This window comes from Salvelinus namaycush, chromosome 2, assembly GCF_016432855.1.
Source record: "Salvelinus namaycush isolate Seneca chromosome 2, SaNama_1.0, whole genome shotgun sequence".
Classification (NCBI taxonomy): Eukaryota; Metazoa; Chordata; class Actinopteri; order Salmoniformes; family Salmonidae; genus Salvelinus; species Salvelinus namaycush.
In genome coordinates, this window is record NC_052308.1 from 61,619,175 (window position 1) to 61,636,829 (window position 17,655).

The following is a 17,655-nucleotide window of genomic DNA, read 5'->3' on the forward strand; positions in this document are numbered from 1 at the left end:
GCACTGGCAGTAGTAATACTGAGTAGTACCCAATTGTCATACTTGAGTAAAGGTAAAGATACCTTAATAGAAAATGACTCAACTAAATTGGGGGCTTCTTTTAGGTCTCCCATTCAAGCAGCTGGTCAACTGAGCAACAAAAAGATACTGTACTGCATTCCTTTCTTTAGGCCTATAATAATCCTCAATCATTTCAATTTGAAACAATCCACAATTTACATTTCCAAAATTAACAGATTAATTTATGACACATGGCTCTTGATTCAAATATTTTAATTGAAAATGAATAGGCCACTGAAAGAGCTTCTCAAGATACAGACATTGTCAAGCATCAAGGCGAGGGAATAGAAAATCACCATTCTACTCTTTAATAATAACCTGTGCCCCTGCAATATAATCTACTGGCATAGTTCATGAAATTATTGTAATATGCCATGATTCAAAAGAAACGTAATTTAATTATTGCAGAACTGAAAAGTCACCGTGTAAGCACAATACTCCAGAATTATTAATTACTTCATAACCACTCAATTATTAATTTCCAATTACACTTAAATATTATATTATACTGAAATATGTAGTATATTGTAATTATAAGTTAATCAATATTAGTTAATCAATATAATCAAAATGTTATAAAATAAAGGACACACTATGTCCTTTATTTAAATGTCATTTTCATCCTCATGTTCAGAGCAGTATGTAATTCCTCCTGAGAGCTTTCATTAACACCAAAAATGTATTGCTCAAGATCTCTGATCTTTTAAAGTTTTCTTTTTACCCTGGAAGCTTTTTTATTTCATGACCATCTCAAACCAACAGCACTCAATACCATGAAACAAAAAATAAATCACAACAGAAATAGGTAGGCTACATCGCATTGCAATCGATTTTGTCAGCTAAGGCTCAAAGAGGCTAAGACATTGCTTTCAAGCCGATGTCCACATTGTTGCTAAGTGTGAGGATTGTGGCAGGCAAGGTTCCATCACCACTTCTGTAAGGTGCATCCTACACAGTCCTTCTTCCCTCTATCCGAGTTTGGTAATGGTCAGACTACCATTAATCCTTAATGTGTCAATGTCCAGTAAGGATTGCACCCGGTGGTAAAAATCAAAGAGCTGGTGTCCATCCACAAATACACGGAAACGCAGTAGTTCACAATGGACCTCGATCTAGGGAAGAAACAACGAGGGGAGGAAGTTCAGCCATATTGTTGTATTGTGAGTCTTAAATCATGTGTTACCTTCTTGAACCTGAATGACACCTGACACTTTATTTCAGTGTTCTCAAAATGTGCTTAATCGTATGAAACAATATTAAATGTTTCTGTTTATTCCAATGTAAACCTAACCCTATGCTATAACCACATTATAACCTATATTATAATCATAACCCTACGCTATAAATTGCAGGATTCAGTGACACTATCAAAGGGTGGAATACAAAGATGAGCCACTGAGAAGAAATTAAGATCTTCCACATACCAGGAAAGGTTGGTCCTCGATGAAGGGGAAGTAGGGGATGAGCTTCTCAGCGTCGCCCCAGGTTCCCGAAACACAGGCCTTGCGTAGGAACTGGAGGTCCTCGAACATGGCACAGAGCTCCAATGCCACGTCAGTGGGAGGAGCCTCATCTACTGTGCCATACCCACAGGCCAAACTGATGTCAAAGCTGGGTAGCCACAAAGACCAAAAAAGGTAAGTGTTAGAAAAGGTAGTCTAAGTCTGTTATGTATTTTGTGTTTCATTGTTTACATATATAATACTTACTGACCTTGTACAAAGTGGATTACAATCCTGACATTTACACTTCATCCTCCCAACATCGGTGGCATTTTCCCACTCCACATGGCAATAGAATTCCAATACAACTTAGAGCAGGTTTTTTCTAAGGTACTGTATGGAAGCCACATCAAGATACTCTCACACTACATATTATTTGTAGCTGAGCTAACTGGTATTTGATAAAGGATAGTCATGCTCGACGTCCCAAATGGAAACCTTTCCCCTTTATAGCGCACAACTTTTGACCAGGGCTCTGGTCAAAAGTAGTGCACTTTATAGGGAAAAAGTTTCCATTTGGTATGCAGGTATGATGTGGGTGTGTCCAATGTACCTGTCAGGCTCAGGATTCACTATCCCCATCACAATGATCTTCTTTCCAGGCCTCATGCCACCTCTGATACGACCACTGAATGGAACTGACTGAGAACAAAGTACCATACATTTTCTTCACACATCCAGATGTCATGTTGAACATACCCTCAGGTACTCAAAAAACTTTCTTCAGAATAGGTTCATATTGGTATGTTCATCAAAATAACATAACGCTTACCAGTCTTTGCACAACCTCTTGGTCAAGGGAGATTGGACTGCATTTATTTCTATCAGATTTGTTAAGATGGTCACCAGTAGCCACAGTTCTCTTTAGAAAGGGAAGCACATATAATACATGGTTTACATGTTTTTCAACAGTAGTCTGTATGCTTCAAGCAAACAGAGAACACACTGCTCACTTTAAGAAAATTGCATTTTACATTAAAATGATAGATCATAGACTAGATTGGTATGAAAACACCGATTGCCTTGTTGAAATAAATAATTAACACGGAGCACATTGAAGGCGACATAATAAATTGATGCTGCTGCATGATGTCGACAAGACCGACATCCGTGTGTGCGTGCCTCCTATGATCAGCACGTGCTGAAAAATTACAGCAGATGGTGTTAAACTCGAGTCTACATTCCATTGGGAATTAGTGATAAAGTAGCCTATTAGTAGCACTTGAGCGACTTTTAGTCCAGTCAACGTAGCCTACCTTGTTGAGGAATTTAGATATTCTTGTCACGCTTTTTCTAAAGTAGAACCCAGAAGCAGACCAGGACAAGGAGAGTAGGACGAAGGTGAGTATTTATTTACAAGTTTAAATGTAGAGGTAGAAAGATCCAGGTGGCGGAGCGGACAGTGGAGGTGAGTTGATGGGAGTGAATAGGGAGATCCAAGGGAGTAACTGAAGCCACCGACGACCAGGCAGGGATGGGGTGAGTGTTCCGGGTGAATGACTGTAGACAGAACAAACGGAGGTAAGTTCAAGGCAAGCAAGACGTACAAAACAAACTCTATCAAACTGGAGGCTGATACGCTGGCACAACATACTGTTCATGGCTAACGATCCGGCAGGGAATGGATGTCAGGTCAGCGCTTATGAAGTGGAGGGGTGATGATCAGGACCAGGTGTGCAGATAGCTGATGGGATACAGGTGCGGGTACTCAGAGATCTTCCAACTAGCTACGTCGCCCGGCAACCAGACAGGGTGCGTTCCAGGACACCGGAGAAAACACTCCAGGACCAGGGGCGAAAATCTGATATCAACCTTGGAGGGGACAATTACATGAAATTTTCTCAGGAGCAATTCCTGAGGGGGACACCAAAAGTAGTGCTGTAACACAGCCTACGTTGTAATATGTTAAATGTATATTGAGGGACCATAATCACTACTACTGGATAATTGTTAGGTACAGTAGTTAACTGAAGGGTTGTCCCAACTTGTTTAAATCATTATAATACTACTACTAATAATAGTTATAGCAGTGTTCCTTATCAGTCCAGTATGTATGCAGGTATTCGTACTTACAACCAGCAATATCAAGAAAGGCCAGTAGGCAGCAATGGTACTGTACACTGTATGGGAGCAGTTTTCATAAATACAATGAACATGGTGTGATCTCATCGTAAAGAATCTCCATTGAGAACCATCACAAAGTTGGTCTCCGTATTGAATTGACCTTTTAATTTGACTTTGTGATACATTTATATAGTCATTAAATATGTGCACCTGGCTTGAGTCTACTACAATATCTTTACAAGAACAAAAAGCTTAAAATAAGTACAGTTCTAAAAGCAAAATAACTACTTCAATGAAAAACCCAAATAATCAAACAAAATATCCTTCAGTCAGTGTCTCAACTCTTCAAGCTTTCTCATACAGTGCAAGGTAGCTTTCGTCATTTCTCTTGCCCCTAAGAGATGACCGCACACACTCGACTGCAGCCTGCATACCAGAGACAGTCTGAGTTTTCTTCTGCAGTGAAATGTTTAGACATTCAAGCTCTCCAAGAACAGCAGAGGCAAGTGTGAGGCCCAACACAGTCTTGCCTTTGCTGAAGTGCTCGAATAAGCCACTGGCAGTTGAAGCTGTCTTGGATGCAGTTTTTGCCATCTCCTCTAGGCTGCTGAGTACCCGCTCATACTGCCCTAGCACAGCTCTAATAGCAGTATTCCGCACAGTCCACCTTGTTGGACATAGGGGTTTCAGGGTGTTCAGATGTGTATCTTTGGACGTGGCAATTGATTCAAACATGCTCTTAAACTTTCCTGACTGGCCATAGAGGACACCTAACTGATGGACCCAAGAAAGGGAATCCCGGATCAGTGGGGAGGCTGAGCAGCCAGCCTGTGTAATCAGATTTACAGTGTGCTCCACAATGGACATAGAGGGCTAATGGCTGCTGCCTCCTCACAATTGCCTGTGCACCAGTGTATTTTCCTGCCATGTTTGAGGCACCATCGTAACTCTGCCCACGTAAGCCAGACATGGGCAAATTGAGCCTCAACAACACTTCAGTTGCCACTTTCGCAATGCCCTCGCCTGTTGTCTCCGACACCCTGTATAGCCCAATAAACTCCTCGTGAGGGACAAGGTCATGGTCAACATAACGCAGACACTCTCCTGTTCAGCACCAGAGACATCTTGAGTACCATCAACAATTAATGAAAATTGTACAATCGGAAGAGACCTAATCTCAGCTGCAATGCCTCGAATGACTGTATTGGCCATGATGTTCAGAATTTCATTCTGTGCTTTGGGGCCTGTGTACATTGTGGTACGCTCTGTTAACCACTTCAGTAAAATGGGATCATCCTCCTCTGCCCTGAGTTTCAAAAGCTGGTATAAATTCCCACTGTCATCCGTGTGGCCTCTAAAGGCTTGTCCCTGTCTTGCTACATGCCGCACCGAACTAACAATTTTCATCAAGCAATGCCTTGCGTCCTCCTGCTGTTTACCCCACGCGCTGGATAACTGGACACTGATTGGATTTAGCTGGTGTGCTGTTACAGTTACAAAGTGGCCGTGGGTTTGGCAGTTTTGATGTGCTGTGAATTTTTCAATGGCTTTTCTCCAGTTCCTAAATCCTGCACTAATGAAGGCAGCATCTGCTCTTTGGCCAAAAGATGGCTGGCTTGAAAACCCTTGGCTACAGTGAAAACACAACACTCCTTTTATTGATGGATTATAATGTAGCCAGGGGAAATCGCGAAACCATCTCTCTTGAAACGTCAACACTCTGTTGGCAAGAGTTTGCGGTTCTATAAATTGTGGGTGTGACTGATATGGTTTTGTGCCATCACTGAGGTAGCTGGACGATGCTGTGCCACTGTCCCCTATACTGGTGCTGCTGGCAACAAGGGTGACAACTGGTCCTGCTGTGGCTGTGCCACTGTCCCCTATACTGGTGCTGCTGGCAACAAGGGTGACACCTGGTCCTGCTGTGGCTGTGCCACTGTCCCCTATACTGGTGCTGCTGGCAACAAGGGTGACACCTGGTCCTGCCGTGGCTGTGACACTGTCCTCTGAAGTCTCTCTCCTTGGCTCTTTCCCTTTCACCACCCTCACTGACTCACAGTCTGTCTCCTAGAAAAGAAATAAGGTGTTTGCTGTACTCCTAACTACCGGTACCCAAAACGACACAATTAATCACAACAGCAATACCATTGCCTTAAACAAATCTTAGTTTAGTCACCAGTTTAAGTTGAGAGTGAGGGTATCCATGGCATTTTCCAATTATGTCCCTATTTTACAAATCAAAAAAATTGAGAACCTTTCATAATGTTGCCAAACAAAGACTCAACAAACTTACCTGAGACTCCCTGTCTCTGCCAATCTGTCCCTGCATATCTGTCCCCAGCTCTGCTGTCTGTGTGCCATCTGTTGCCTGCTCTGCCTAATGACATCATTGTGAAACATTTCCATTAGCATTTCACTTCTTTCTTATGAACATTTTATCAACTCGTCTTTGAGATATTAGGCTACTAGTTCTTACTATGCGTTTTGGTGTACTGAAAAATACTCTGATGTCCGTCTTTTTACTTTTTTCTGACATGTTTCTACCTGGCTGGCTGGCTGCACACACACACATTTACACAACACATGCTGCAACGTTTTGAAATTTTAACATAGTTTGTTTCATATTGGCAGGCTTCCAACAATAGCTGAATTTGCAAAGCTAGCGAGCACCAATTCCGTTTGTGGTGTTTGCTATAATCTTTGCTACCTGGTTAAATAAAGGTGCAAAAAAAAAAAGAATCACTAGCGACAATTTAGCTTTTGCAACGAGACCATTAAATATATTTAAGACAATGGTATAAGAGAGTGTAGTTCTGTTCAATTTGGACTTCAGTTTATCGCTAACCTTATCACAGGGACTTTGAAGCACTACAGCTGCATGCTAATCTTGGAATAAACTGACGACAGCAAATATTCCATCTTTGACGACGCCACATAAATGGAATAGGTACTAGCTAGCTTGATAGTTAATGTTTGCTTTAGTTTGCGCGCTAGCTCTGCAAATTCAGCTAGTGTGTGAACCCTGCAACATTAAAAAAATATATACATTGCTATGGCGCGATTGACTGGATTACCTCACGTCAGTTACGTACATTGAGTGCCTTTCGGACAGTAGATACGAACCCTCTATTACCTTGCAAGCTAAAGAACTGGCAGTGGATCAAATCATTGTGAGGCAAAGGGCGGGGGGGTCGCAATCTTGTGAAACTTAAAAACGCGCTATTAAGTGTCTATAATCAGCACAAGTGCTTTCATTGCGTATTATTAATATTATTGAAATTACATAGTTATGTTTACAGTGATATATTGGGGGGGACAAATCATATTTTTCCCAGGATGGGGGGGTCGTGTCCCCCCCGTCCCCCCTGGGATTTCCGCCTATGTGACCAGACAGAACACAGGCAAAAACAGACTCAGGAAGCGGGATTCGTGACAATTCTATTATATTTAAATTAATCTATTCAATTTTCCCAAAGGTCTGTATCTATTAGGCCTGGGCTATGCTACACAATCTTGTGAATAAATTAAAACATATTTCTCATATTCACTTACCAGTTCAGCCATCTTGACCAAATGGAGGGCAAAAATGATCAGCTGAGCTGAAAGGTGCTCTGTCTGTCGCACCAACGTAATACGCACAGCAGAAGTGACCTGACAGGTAGACTACAGCAGCGACGGTGATGTTGGGATTTGCTCAAAAATGTATGCATGCGGTTATTGCGAACGGCGACCTCCTATCTTGCGTCTTGCTTAGTTTCTGACCTGAAAGCTGCTGACGAAATCAAAACCTAATCCGTCTAATCCTTGTTTACTATAATCAGATAGCTTTGTTTTCTCTTTTCTATCCTCCAGCTCTCTTTCAATTATAGTGGGATAGAATGGGGCAGTGCCCTTTTAAAGTTACAAAGTAAACATCAACAATCAATTTATTATGTAGGCTACAAAATATTTATTTCAAAATGCGTTCAGTTATAGCTACTTTACATTTATTATGCCTTATTATAAGGGCCTATTAATATATACATTTTTTAAACAAAAGTATGAATAACACTTTTTATGCAGTGGAAACAAATGGATAAAAAACAACATATTGTAAAAATTGACTTAGAAATCAGTCTAGGACCACAATTAAATATAATAAAGAAAAAAATATGTATTTTCTAACAGTCGATAAAACTGAGAGAGGCTTCTGTACCAGCTGTCCCTGGATGGCAACTGGAAGGTAAGCCACATCCTGGTCCCTATCCTGGCTCTTCTGGCAGCTGATCTACTCTTCTTCCATCTCATAGTCCCCCACGGGGAGAGACAGTGTTCTGGCTCATGGACGAGGTGGGGGACAAAAACATATTTCCATAACCGGCTCTCTTGGACGAAGCACCTCTCCTCTGGGGTGGAACTCTGCAGCACAGGGCTGGGTGAATGGGCCTTCTCCATGTCGCTTCAAATGCTGGAGGCTCTCCTCTGCTCAGGGGGTGAAGGAGGCATGATCTGCCATGGGAAGTTTGCCTGTGTGACATAGTTAGACATGCATCCTTTGGTTTATTGTGAGTTTCACCAAAATGTAGAATCCAGGTTATCTATTGTACATGGTTATTTGGAGACACGTGGTCAGCATCATACCTGTATCTCATCGAAGGACATCCATACTTTCTGGGGGTAGTAGGGTTGAGACTTCCAAGAGTCAACAGGATCAATGGTCAGGTCATCTCTGAAACTATCTGTATACATTCACACCCTCAGGTTGGCCAGTCTTAGGAGGTTGTGTGTTGGTCCATCGCCAAAAGACCTGTAGTCTGATTTGGCTTCTTTAGTCTGACAGAAATAGCTGAAATTCTCAAAATCTTTGACATGGTCAGGCTTTCCTTTGGTGTGTGTAGAATCCAAAATGTCTATGGAGATACTAAATATATTTTAAAAATAAAAACCACCAACCTGTGCTCGTACCTTTCCGCTTCATGATCAAATTTTGATATGAGTTTCTTGAATTCAGAAAATTTGAATTATGTTTCCTGGGAAACACTGTTTTATGTCATCTTCGGAACTCCAGCGATGTCATATGTTTTTGAGATAAAGTAAAATTATACTGTCCTAAATTCATTGGTGTAAAGTACTTAAGTAAAAATACTTTAAAGTACTACTTAAGTCATTTTTGTGGGTGTCTGTACTTTACTTAACTAGTGATATTTTTGACTACTTTTACTTTTACATCATTACATTCTGTCACACGCTGATCTGTTTCACCTCTCTGTGCTTGGTTCCACCCCCCTCTAGGTTTCGCCTATCTTCCCATTATCCCCTGTGTATTTATACCTGTGTTCTCTGTTTGTCTGTTGCCAGTTCTTGTCTAGTCAGGTCTTACCAGCGTTCATTCACGCCTTCCTGTTTCTCTAGTTTTGTTTCCTATTTTTTCCCGGTTTTGACCATTCTGCCTGCTCTGACCCCGAGCCTGCCTGCTGTCCTGTACCTGCCTGACTCTGACCTGATCACAAACCTCTGCCTGCTCTCGACCTGCCCTTTGCCTGCCCTGTGTTTCTAATAAATAATCTGAGAACTGTACTATCCGCCTCCCGTGTTTGCATCTGGGTCATATCCTGAGTCGTGATACATTCCTAAAGAAAATAATATACTTTTTACTCCATACATTTTCCCTGACACCCAAAAGTACTTGTTACATTCTGAATGCTTAGCAGGACAGGAAAAGTATCCAATTCACACATTTATCAAGACAACATCCCTGGTCATCCCTACTGCCTCTGATCTGGCAGACTCACTAAACACACATGCTTTGTTTGTAAATAATGTCTGAGTGTTGGAGTGTGCCCCTGGCTATCCATAAAAATAACAAGAATGGGGCCAGTTGGTTTGCTTAATATAAGGAATTTGAAATTATTTATACTTTTACTTTTGATACTTAAGTATATTTTTGAAATTACATTTACTTTTGATACTTAAGTATACTGAACAAAAATATAAACCCAACATGTAACAATTTCAACGATTTTACTGAGTTACAGTTCATATAAGGAAATCAGTCAATTTAAATAAATAAATTAGGCCTTAATCTATGGATTTCACATGACTGGGCAGGGGCGCAGCCATGGGTGGGCTTGATAGGGCATAGACCCACCCACTTGACAGCCAGGCCCACCCACTGGGGAGTCAGGCCCAGCCAATCAGAATGAGTTTTCCCCACAAAAGGGCTTTATTACAGACAGAAATACTCCTTAGCACCCGTTCCCCCCTCAGACAATCCCGCAGGTGAAGAAGCCAGATGTGGAGGTTCTGGGCTTGCGTGGTTACGCATGGTTGCAATCGTGAGGCCGGTTAGACGTATTGCCAAATTCTCTAAAACGACGTTGGAGGCGGCTTATGGTAGAGAAATTAACATTACATTCCCTGGCAACAGCTCTAGTGGACATTCCTGCAGTCAGCATGCCAATTGCACACTCCCTCAAAACTTGAAACATCTGTGGCATTGTATTGTGTGATCGAACTGCACATTTTAGAGTGGCCTTTTATCGTTCCCAGCACAAGGTGCACATGTATAATGATCATGCTGTTTAATCAGCTTCTTGATATGCCACACCTGTCAGGTGTATGGATTATCTTGGCAAAGGAGAAATGCTCACTAACAGGGATGTAAACCAAGTTGTGCACAGAATTTGAGAGAAATAAGCTTTTGTGCGTATGGACATTTCTGGGATCTTTTATTTCAGCTCCCGAGTGGCGCAGCGGTCTAAGGCACTGCATCTCAGTGCTTGAGGCGTCACTACAGACACTCTGGTTCGATTCCAGGCTGTATCACAACCGGCCATGATTGGGAGTCCCATAGGGCGGCTGACACACACACTTATCCCACCAGACATGCCACCAGGGGTCTTTTTATAGTCCCCCAATCCAGAACAAATTCAAGAAAATGTACATTATTATATAGAGCCCTTATTGCATGGAACTTCCTTCCATCTCATATTGCTAAAATAAACAGCAAACCTGGTTTCAAAAAACAGATAAAGCAACACATCACGGCACACAAGCCTCTCCCCTATTTGACCTAGATAGTTTGTGTGTATGCATTGATATGTAGGCTACATGTGCCTTCTTAAAAATGTATGTAGTTCTGTCCTTGAGCTGTTCTTGTCTAATGATTTTCTGTATTATATCATTCTGTATTATGTTTCATGTTTTGTGTGGACCCCAGTAAGAGTTGCTGCTGCTTTTGCAACAGCTAATGTGGATCCTAATAAAATATTAAAATACCAAAACCGGTGTACTTGGCACCTACTACCATACCCTGTTCAAAGGCGCTTAAATATTTTGTCTTGCCTGTTCACCCTTTGAATGGCACACATACGCAATCCATGTCTCAATTGTCTCAAGACCCTTATTTAACCTGCCTCCTCACCTTCATCTACACTGACTGAAGTGGATTTAAAAAGTGATCATATCTTTCACCTGAATTCCCCTAGTCTGTCTGTCATGGAAAGAGCAGGTGTTCCTAATATTTTGTACACTCCATGTATATACCCAATGTATGTCCATGTATTTACAAAATTATCACTAGATGGCACAACTTACTCAGTGTGGGTCTGCCGTCTGGGTTCACACATGGAGCCCATGAACCATGTACTTACTGTATGTGTATTTCATTGCACCTCAACAGATCCTGTTCAGTCCAAGAAATGTGACCACGCCATGTGGCAAAACTTTTGGGTTTGGTTTCTATTGGAAAAGCACACCAATCAGGCATTGCACAGATATATGGACACAGGACAGATAGACAAACAGACAAATCTTTAATCTTACTTGCCCTCTCCACTATTCACTCTTGTAATGATCTTATTTGATACACTACCACTATAACTGCTACCCACGCCCACCTTTTTTCTCCTCACATCACATTGTCTATGGCCTCTGGTCCCACAGTGACCTGGAAACCAGCCGTGTCATCGTTGCCACGCTCAGAGAACGTATCCATTACACTAGCGCCTGGCTGGTAGAGAGAGAGATGGAAAGATAAGGAGAAAGAGGAGGGATGTAGAAGAGAAAAGAAAAGAAAGAAAAAAAGAATAAGAGAGCCGTGAGAAAACATCTGGATGAAAAGAGATATTAGTGAGATATTCCCAACATTTTACCTTATATGGCCTATATAGCCCTTTGGTTCTTTGTCAAATAAAATGTAATACATTTTCTGAGAATTCTGTAAACAATATCATTGTACATGTAGTGATGATATTGCTGTCATAGGTTGTGATGCTTTTACTGTTATTGCTAGGCAATAGGAATACAGTGTATTCCACTTACTGCACTGTTTGACACATTTCTTAAGGCAAATGCCTACAGAACAAAAGGTATTGGAAATCCGGAACAGATAATCAAACCTAAGTGTTATTCAGTTCAAGTACGATACAGAGACTTATTCACACACCACAGCCAACCATGACTCAGCTATCATCAACTACATATTAAAGCTCCAACCCACACACACTTATGAAAAGGTTATTGAGAGGGCAGGCATTGATTCATTGGCAATGACAATGCAGAAACCGACGCTTGAGCTTATGTATTGTCTCAGCTTGTCATCTCCCACCCCTATTCACTCAACTGTTTCATTTTAGAGTGTACTGCAGTGGTGAATTCACTTATTTCACCTCAAGCACAAGGATAACGTATTTATCCTGGTTTCTCTCTCTTCCTTTCTCTCTCTCTCTCAAATGCACACACACACACACACACACACACACACACACACACACACACACACACACACACACACACACACACACACACACACACACACACACACACACACACATTCACACACACACACACACACACACACACACACACACACACACACACACACACACACACACACATTCACACACACACACACATACACACACACACACACACACACACACACACACACACACACACACACACACACACACACACACACACACACACACACACACACACACACACACACAGCAGAGTATTACTATAATTGTCAAGACTTTTTGGGGACCAACCAACAATTGAGTTCCATTCCAAATTATACTTTCCTTACCCCTAACCCTAAACCTTTACCCTAACCCTAACTCCTTACCCTAAACATAACCCCTAACACTAAACCAAATTTTTACCCCAATTCTAACCCTAACCCGAAACTTAACCCCTAAGCCTAAAATAACATTTTTCCTTGTGAGTGAGCCAAATGTCCTCACTTCCCAAATGCACCCCCCCCCATACACACACATAAGAATCCAGAGAAGAAAACTTCTGCGTCTTCCAAGTTTGTGGTATTTAAAACATTATGTAAACATATACAGTGTTCATGGTTACAGTCTCCATGACTGCATAACAACAGCTTACAGGTCAGGCATACAATCATTTAGTGGTTTGGAAACGTAATATTTGCTAGTATTAGCACAACATTCGCTGCACCCTATGCTCCTACTGAACTCGTAAGAACCAAATGCAGCGCTGTTGCTATGTTGATGTGTGTTTCATTGCTGGAGGAAAAAAATGGCCCTCAGGTTTCGGCAGTATGGTGTGAAGAGCTCTTTGAAAGTGTGGGACAAATTCCAGATATTGAAGCAGGAATACATCTGTGCAAAGACAAGCAAGCAAGAGTGAAGAAGACCTACCATTTTCCCCCCAATCAAATGCAGAACTAACCCTAGCTCCTAAACCTAATTCTAACCCTGACACAAATTCTAACCTTAACCCTAAACCCCCTAGAGATAGCATTTAACCTTGTGGGGACCAACAAAATGGGGACCAAGTCAAATGTTTGTCTGTCAATGTGTGTGTGTGTGTGTGTGTGTGTGTATGTGTGTGTGTGTGTGTGTGTGTGTGTGTGTGTGTGTGTGTGTGTGTGTGTGTGTGTGTGTGTGTGTGTGTGTGTGTGTGTGTGTGTGTGTGTGTGTGTGTGTGCGAGAGAGAGAGAGAGAGAAAAATACTTAAATAATCCCTCTTCTGCAAGACAGGACTCCTCCATACAGTGACTTTTGAATAACCTCTTAGTTCAACATTTCTTGGTTTGCCTCTGCATTTGATTGGGGGGAAAATGGTAGGTCTTCTTCACTCTTGCTTGCTTGTCTTTGCACAGATGTATTCCTGCTTCAATATCTGGAATTTGTCCCACACTTTCAAAGAGCTCTTCACACCAAGGGTTAAGGTTAGAATTTGTGTCAGGGTTAGAATTAGGTTTAGGAGCTAGGGTTAGTTCAGGGTTAGGGTTAGATTTTCGGGTTAAGGTTAGGTTTAGGGTTAAGGTTAGGGTAAGGATTAGCGTTAGCGTTAGGGGTTAGGGAAAATTGGATTTTGAAAGGGACTGAATTGTGTGTCCTCACAAGGTTAGTTGTACAAGACTGTGTGTGTGTGTGTGTGTGTGTGTGCGTGTGCGTGTGCGTGCGTGTGGTATTTCCAGTAGACTAGGCTACAACTACAAGGCCCATGGTACGTTTCGACGCGTCTCATGACGTAACTTCATGTGAGCACGAGCAGACTGGAGCAAAGACGCGATTGTAAAGATTACTCACTCTAGTATTGTCCTACACTGAGTCCGTTTACCAGTACATTAGAGCGAAAATAGTTGGACAGCATATAACAACGTTATAAACATTAATATATTATCAGGTGAATGTAAAAATAACTCGACAATTCGGTGTTTAGGTCAGCACGGACAGAATCGCTTTCCTTTCATCCTTCGGTGTGCGTTTTTTTCAACTGGAGCATTCAAATTGGATTTCGAGCGAATATCGGGAAAGTCCAGATGATGCTGTCGGATTATCATTAGGTAAGGCGAGTTTGAAACACATAAAATGTGCTTTATCTTATGTAGCTGACGTGTTATTTTACTGCAATTTGCTTGGCTACCCAGGGGAAAGTTATTGTCATCATCAGTACAATATAAAATTGTAGCCTAACGTTAATTGTTGCACACCTTTTACACGTTTTTTTTGTCGACTATTAACGTTACCCATAGTAGGCCTAGCCTACAACGTATCACTTTTTACTTTCAAGTTAGTCTATTCATGGCACAGAAACCAAACAATGACAACATTTTCCAGCAGTAAGAAATACCTCAAATGAGGTTGGTTATTAGCCCATTGTCATCATTCACACATTGAAAACCAAGTAGCCTACCTACCCATTTAACTATTAATAAGAGAAAGGTAGGTATGTGTACTTGAAATGTCTATGGCACTTTTGAAGTATGCATATTACGTTACTGGTTGTGCACAATGAAGGGTATCTCTTTCCCTTGTGTGGTTGACAAGCTGGTTTGGCCCGCACGGAGAAAGCCCAGCTGGGGGCTATTGTTCCCACAACATAAACTGATTTGCATGCATCATCTTGCTCGAGCATCTGGCCTCGTGATTCCCTCTTTTGTTCCCCCAAATTCGGCTCATTTGCTCAACTGTCCAGTCATATTCATTGCTGTCCCTATCATAATAGAGCTGTGTTTGTGTGTAGCATATACTGTCTTTACTTTGAAATTCCCTTTGACCCTTCTCTATATAAGGTTAGGCCTATTTGAAGAGAATCTGGCTTCATATCAACTGGCTGTCATCTGAGTATGGTAGGGCTGTTAGTAGCCTACTGTCTATACTTTGAAATTCCCTTTGCCCCTCTAGTCTATTATAAGCACTGTTGATTCATGATTGTGCTGTCTTAGAAAACTGGCTTTGCATCATCATACTGTCATCTGACTATATTCCTCAGTAGTGGACTACATCATCTGTGGATGCTTGGGAGAGTTTAAAAATAACATCATCATATCACTCTCACCAGAGTTTCCATTCCTGAAATGGGCTGGATCTGTTTCCTTTATTTAATCAGGCCCGTCTCCCTACTCGGCTCCAACCTCCCAGATAAGATGCTTTTCCGACTCACCCCTGGTATGTCAACAGGTTGTGCTGGGATCAGTTATACAAGTCCATTTGTTTGGGGCGAAAAGCCCTAAGGATGGGTGTGTGTTTCATGCCTTGATTCGGGAAGAAAAACAAACGTGGGGTCAGGACATGGATGGAGCTTTCAGAGCCTTCCGTTTGTGAGGATCACGTTAGGGTTCTGTGGCTCGGCAGTCGCTAAAGGGTAGAGAAACACAATTAGTTAACATCAACCCTGGGGCACATACTGAAAACATGTAACTTATGGTGTATTACACATAGCCTACTACAAGTTACTAAGTAATTCATAGGCTATATCATGTTAATAACAACAGCAACATTGGGTGTGCCATGTCCAACATTTAGGCCTATGCTTGTGTAGTGTTGTGCAAGCATGGCTTATAACTGTATTTTAGCCTACATTCCCTATCAAGGGCCCTTACATGCTCACCATTCTCATGACGTTGGTTCATGTTTAGGTTATAACTTGTGTGACTGATCTATTTTGAACAGAGAGTGAATGAGTAGACAAAACATTAAACAACTCGCCACCTAGCCTGTAAATCTTTCTAACTTGGAGATCTGCCTCTGTGGTAAAGTCAATTAATGAAAGTCATTCCTGGAAAGATCCCTTTCTTCCCTTTTTCCTGACTGGACAGAAAGACATAAAGGCTATTTTAATTGGTCCTATCCAGTCCTCTCCTCTCCACATTCCTTTTTCTGCTTACGCCCCTCCTTCATTCCTCTCCTGTTATCAAGGTTGACTTGATGTGTTTGAAAGGTCCAATCATGGGCACCTACAAGCCACCGCCTCTTATCTCTCTCAGGATGCGTCCAAAATGGCACCCTATTCACTATGTAGTTCACTACTTTTGACCCGGGGTCCATAGGGTTCAGGTCAAAAGTAGTACACTATATAGCGAATAGGGTGCCATTTGGGATGCATCCTAATTTTCTTGTTCTCCATGAACTTGGAAAATGGAAAGGTTGCCTACCTGGCCGATTTTGCTTCAACGTTATAGGGGAAACACATTTGCTTGGGAACTTTTGTTTTGCCCATGATTACCTCCCTAGTTTTCACCGTTCTTCTGACTGATGGTTGGAGAATGGGGGAAAACAAATAAAAGTGGTAACTTTCTGTCCCGAATTTGTATGCTAGTATAATGACATGTGTTCTCTGTGACATTGCTGCTCATAAGCAAATGGATGTTATCCTTACCTATAGCTAAATCGGTGCCTTGTATGAGGATGTCACCAGTAGTTGACAGATGTAGCCTAGCTTTTTTAGTTTGAATTTCAGAAGACCATCTTCACTCTCTGAGGAAGATGCATTCTAGGCACAACACGGTATACTTATTTTTTTTAAACAATTATTTATTTGCCTTTCAGGGTAGTCTGTGTTTGACCTCAATGAATAATTCAAAGTGTTTGAAATGTAAACTGCCACCCTACATCTGCTACCTCAAAAGTCAGACTCCTGAGGTTATGTCACCGTTGGACTCCATTTTAAACTGACATGATGACATCTCCCTTACCCCCCATTGTTAATGACGTTAATAAAGAAGAATAAACTTTGACTATATTAAATGATCTGGAAAGTCTCCCTCTCTCTCTCTCTCTCTCTCTCTCTCTAAGCCAGCCATAAGCTTATTAGCCTGCAGTCTAACCCTTTTTATGAGGTGCCATGTTTGGATCAGACTTTGTCCTTCCCTTGATAATCTCTTTATAGAGATGGGTGCCTATGAAATGGCCACCTACAGCCAAAATCAACCCTCTTTATTGGATTGTGGAAAATGGCCTCTGTGAACAGGGTTACGGTAAAAGTCCTAAAAGTCTTGTTAGGCTTACACAGTATGTACTGGGTATTTTTTAATCAAACATCATAACAATGACAAAAATAGTACAAAATACATTAAATGTAAGTACCTGACGATAGACACAAGGAAGCACAGGACAACATGTGCAGAACAACAGTATGTTGATGGCTGTAGTTTCGCTATTCGTTTGTTAGCATGGAAATAACTGTGAATTAGCAGGGGGCTTGCTAGAAAACTTTTATATATACAGTATATACTAGAGGTCGACCGATTATGATTTTTCAACGCCGATACCGATTATTGGAGGACCAA

The 17,655-nt window shown here is 41.5% G+C and overlaps 2 protein-coding genes across 3 annotated transcripts in view; one reads left to right on the plus strand and one right to left on the minus strand.

Moving 5' to 3' along the window:
• Nucleotides 1–354: 354 nt before the first annotated feature.
• On the minus strand, nucleotides 355–2,950 carry lgalsla (lectin, galactoside-binding-like a). 2 transcript variants are annotated; one of them, XM_038972080.1, is made up of 5 exons: nucleotides 2,819–2,950; nucleotides 2,335–2,424; nucleotides 2,116–2,204; nucleotides 1,485–1,671; nucleotides 355–1,172 (listed from the first exon to the last, which is right to left on the minus strand). In XM_038972080.1, exons 3-5 carry the CDS (start codon nucleotides 2,169–2,171, stop codon nucleotides 1,029–1,031), a joined length of 387 nt encoding a protein of 128 aa, XP_038828008.1. In that variant the 5' UTR covers nucleotides 2,172–2,204; nucleotides 2,335–2,424; nucleotides 2,819–2,950; the 3' UTR covers nucleotides 355–1,028. The 2 variants fall into 2 exon arrangements, with proteins under 2 accessions (XP_038828008.1, XP_038828018.1); XM_038972090.1 differs by lacking the exons at nucleotides 2,335–2,424; nucleotides 2,819–2,950 and adding an exon at nucleotides 1,774–1,895.
• An 11,187-nt stretch (nucleotides 2,951–14,137) lies between these two features.
• The window catches only part of LOC120065447 (E3 ubiquitin-protein ligase pellino homolog 1-like), a 47,505-nt gene continuing 43,987 nt past the window's right edge, over nucleotides 14,138–17,655 (plus strand). Inside the window, exon 1 of the mRNA XM_039016472.1 lies at nucleotides 14,138–14,430. The gene's annotated coding sequence lies outside the window, so the exon portion shown is untranslated. The remainder of the gene's footprint in view (nucleotides 14,431–17,655) is intronic.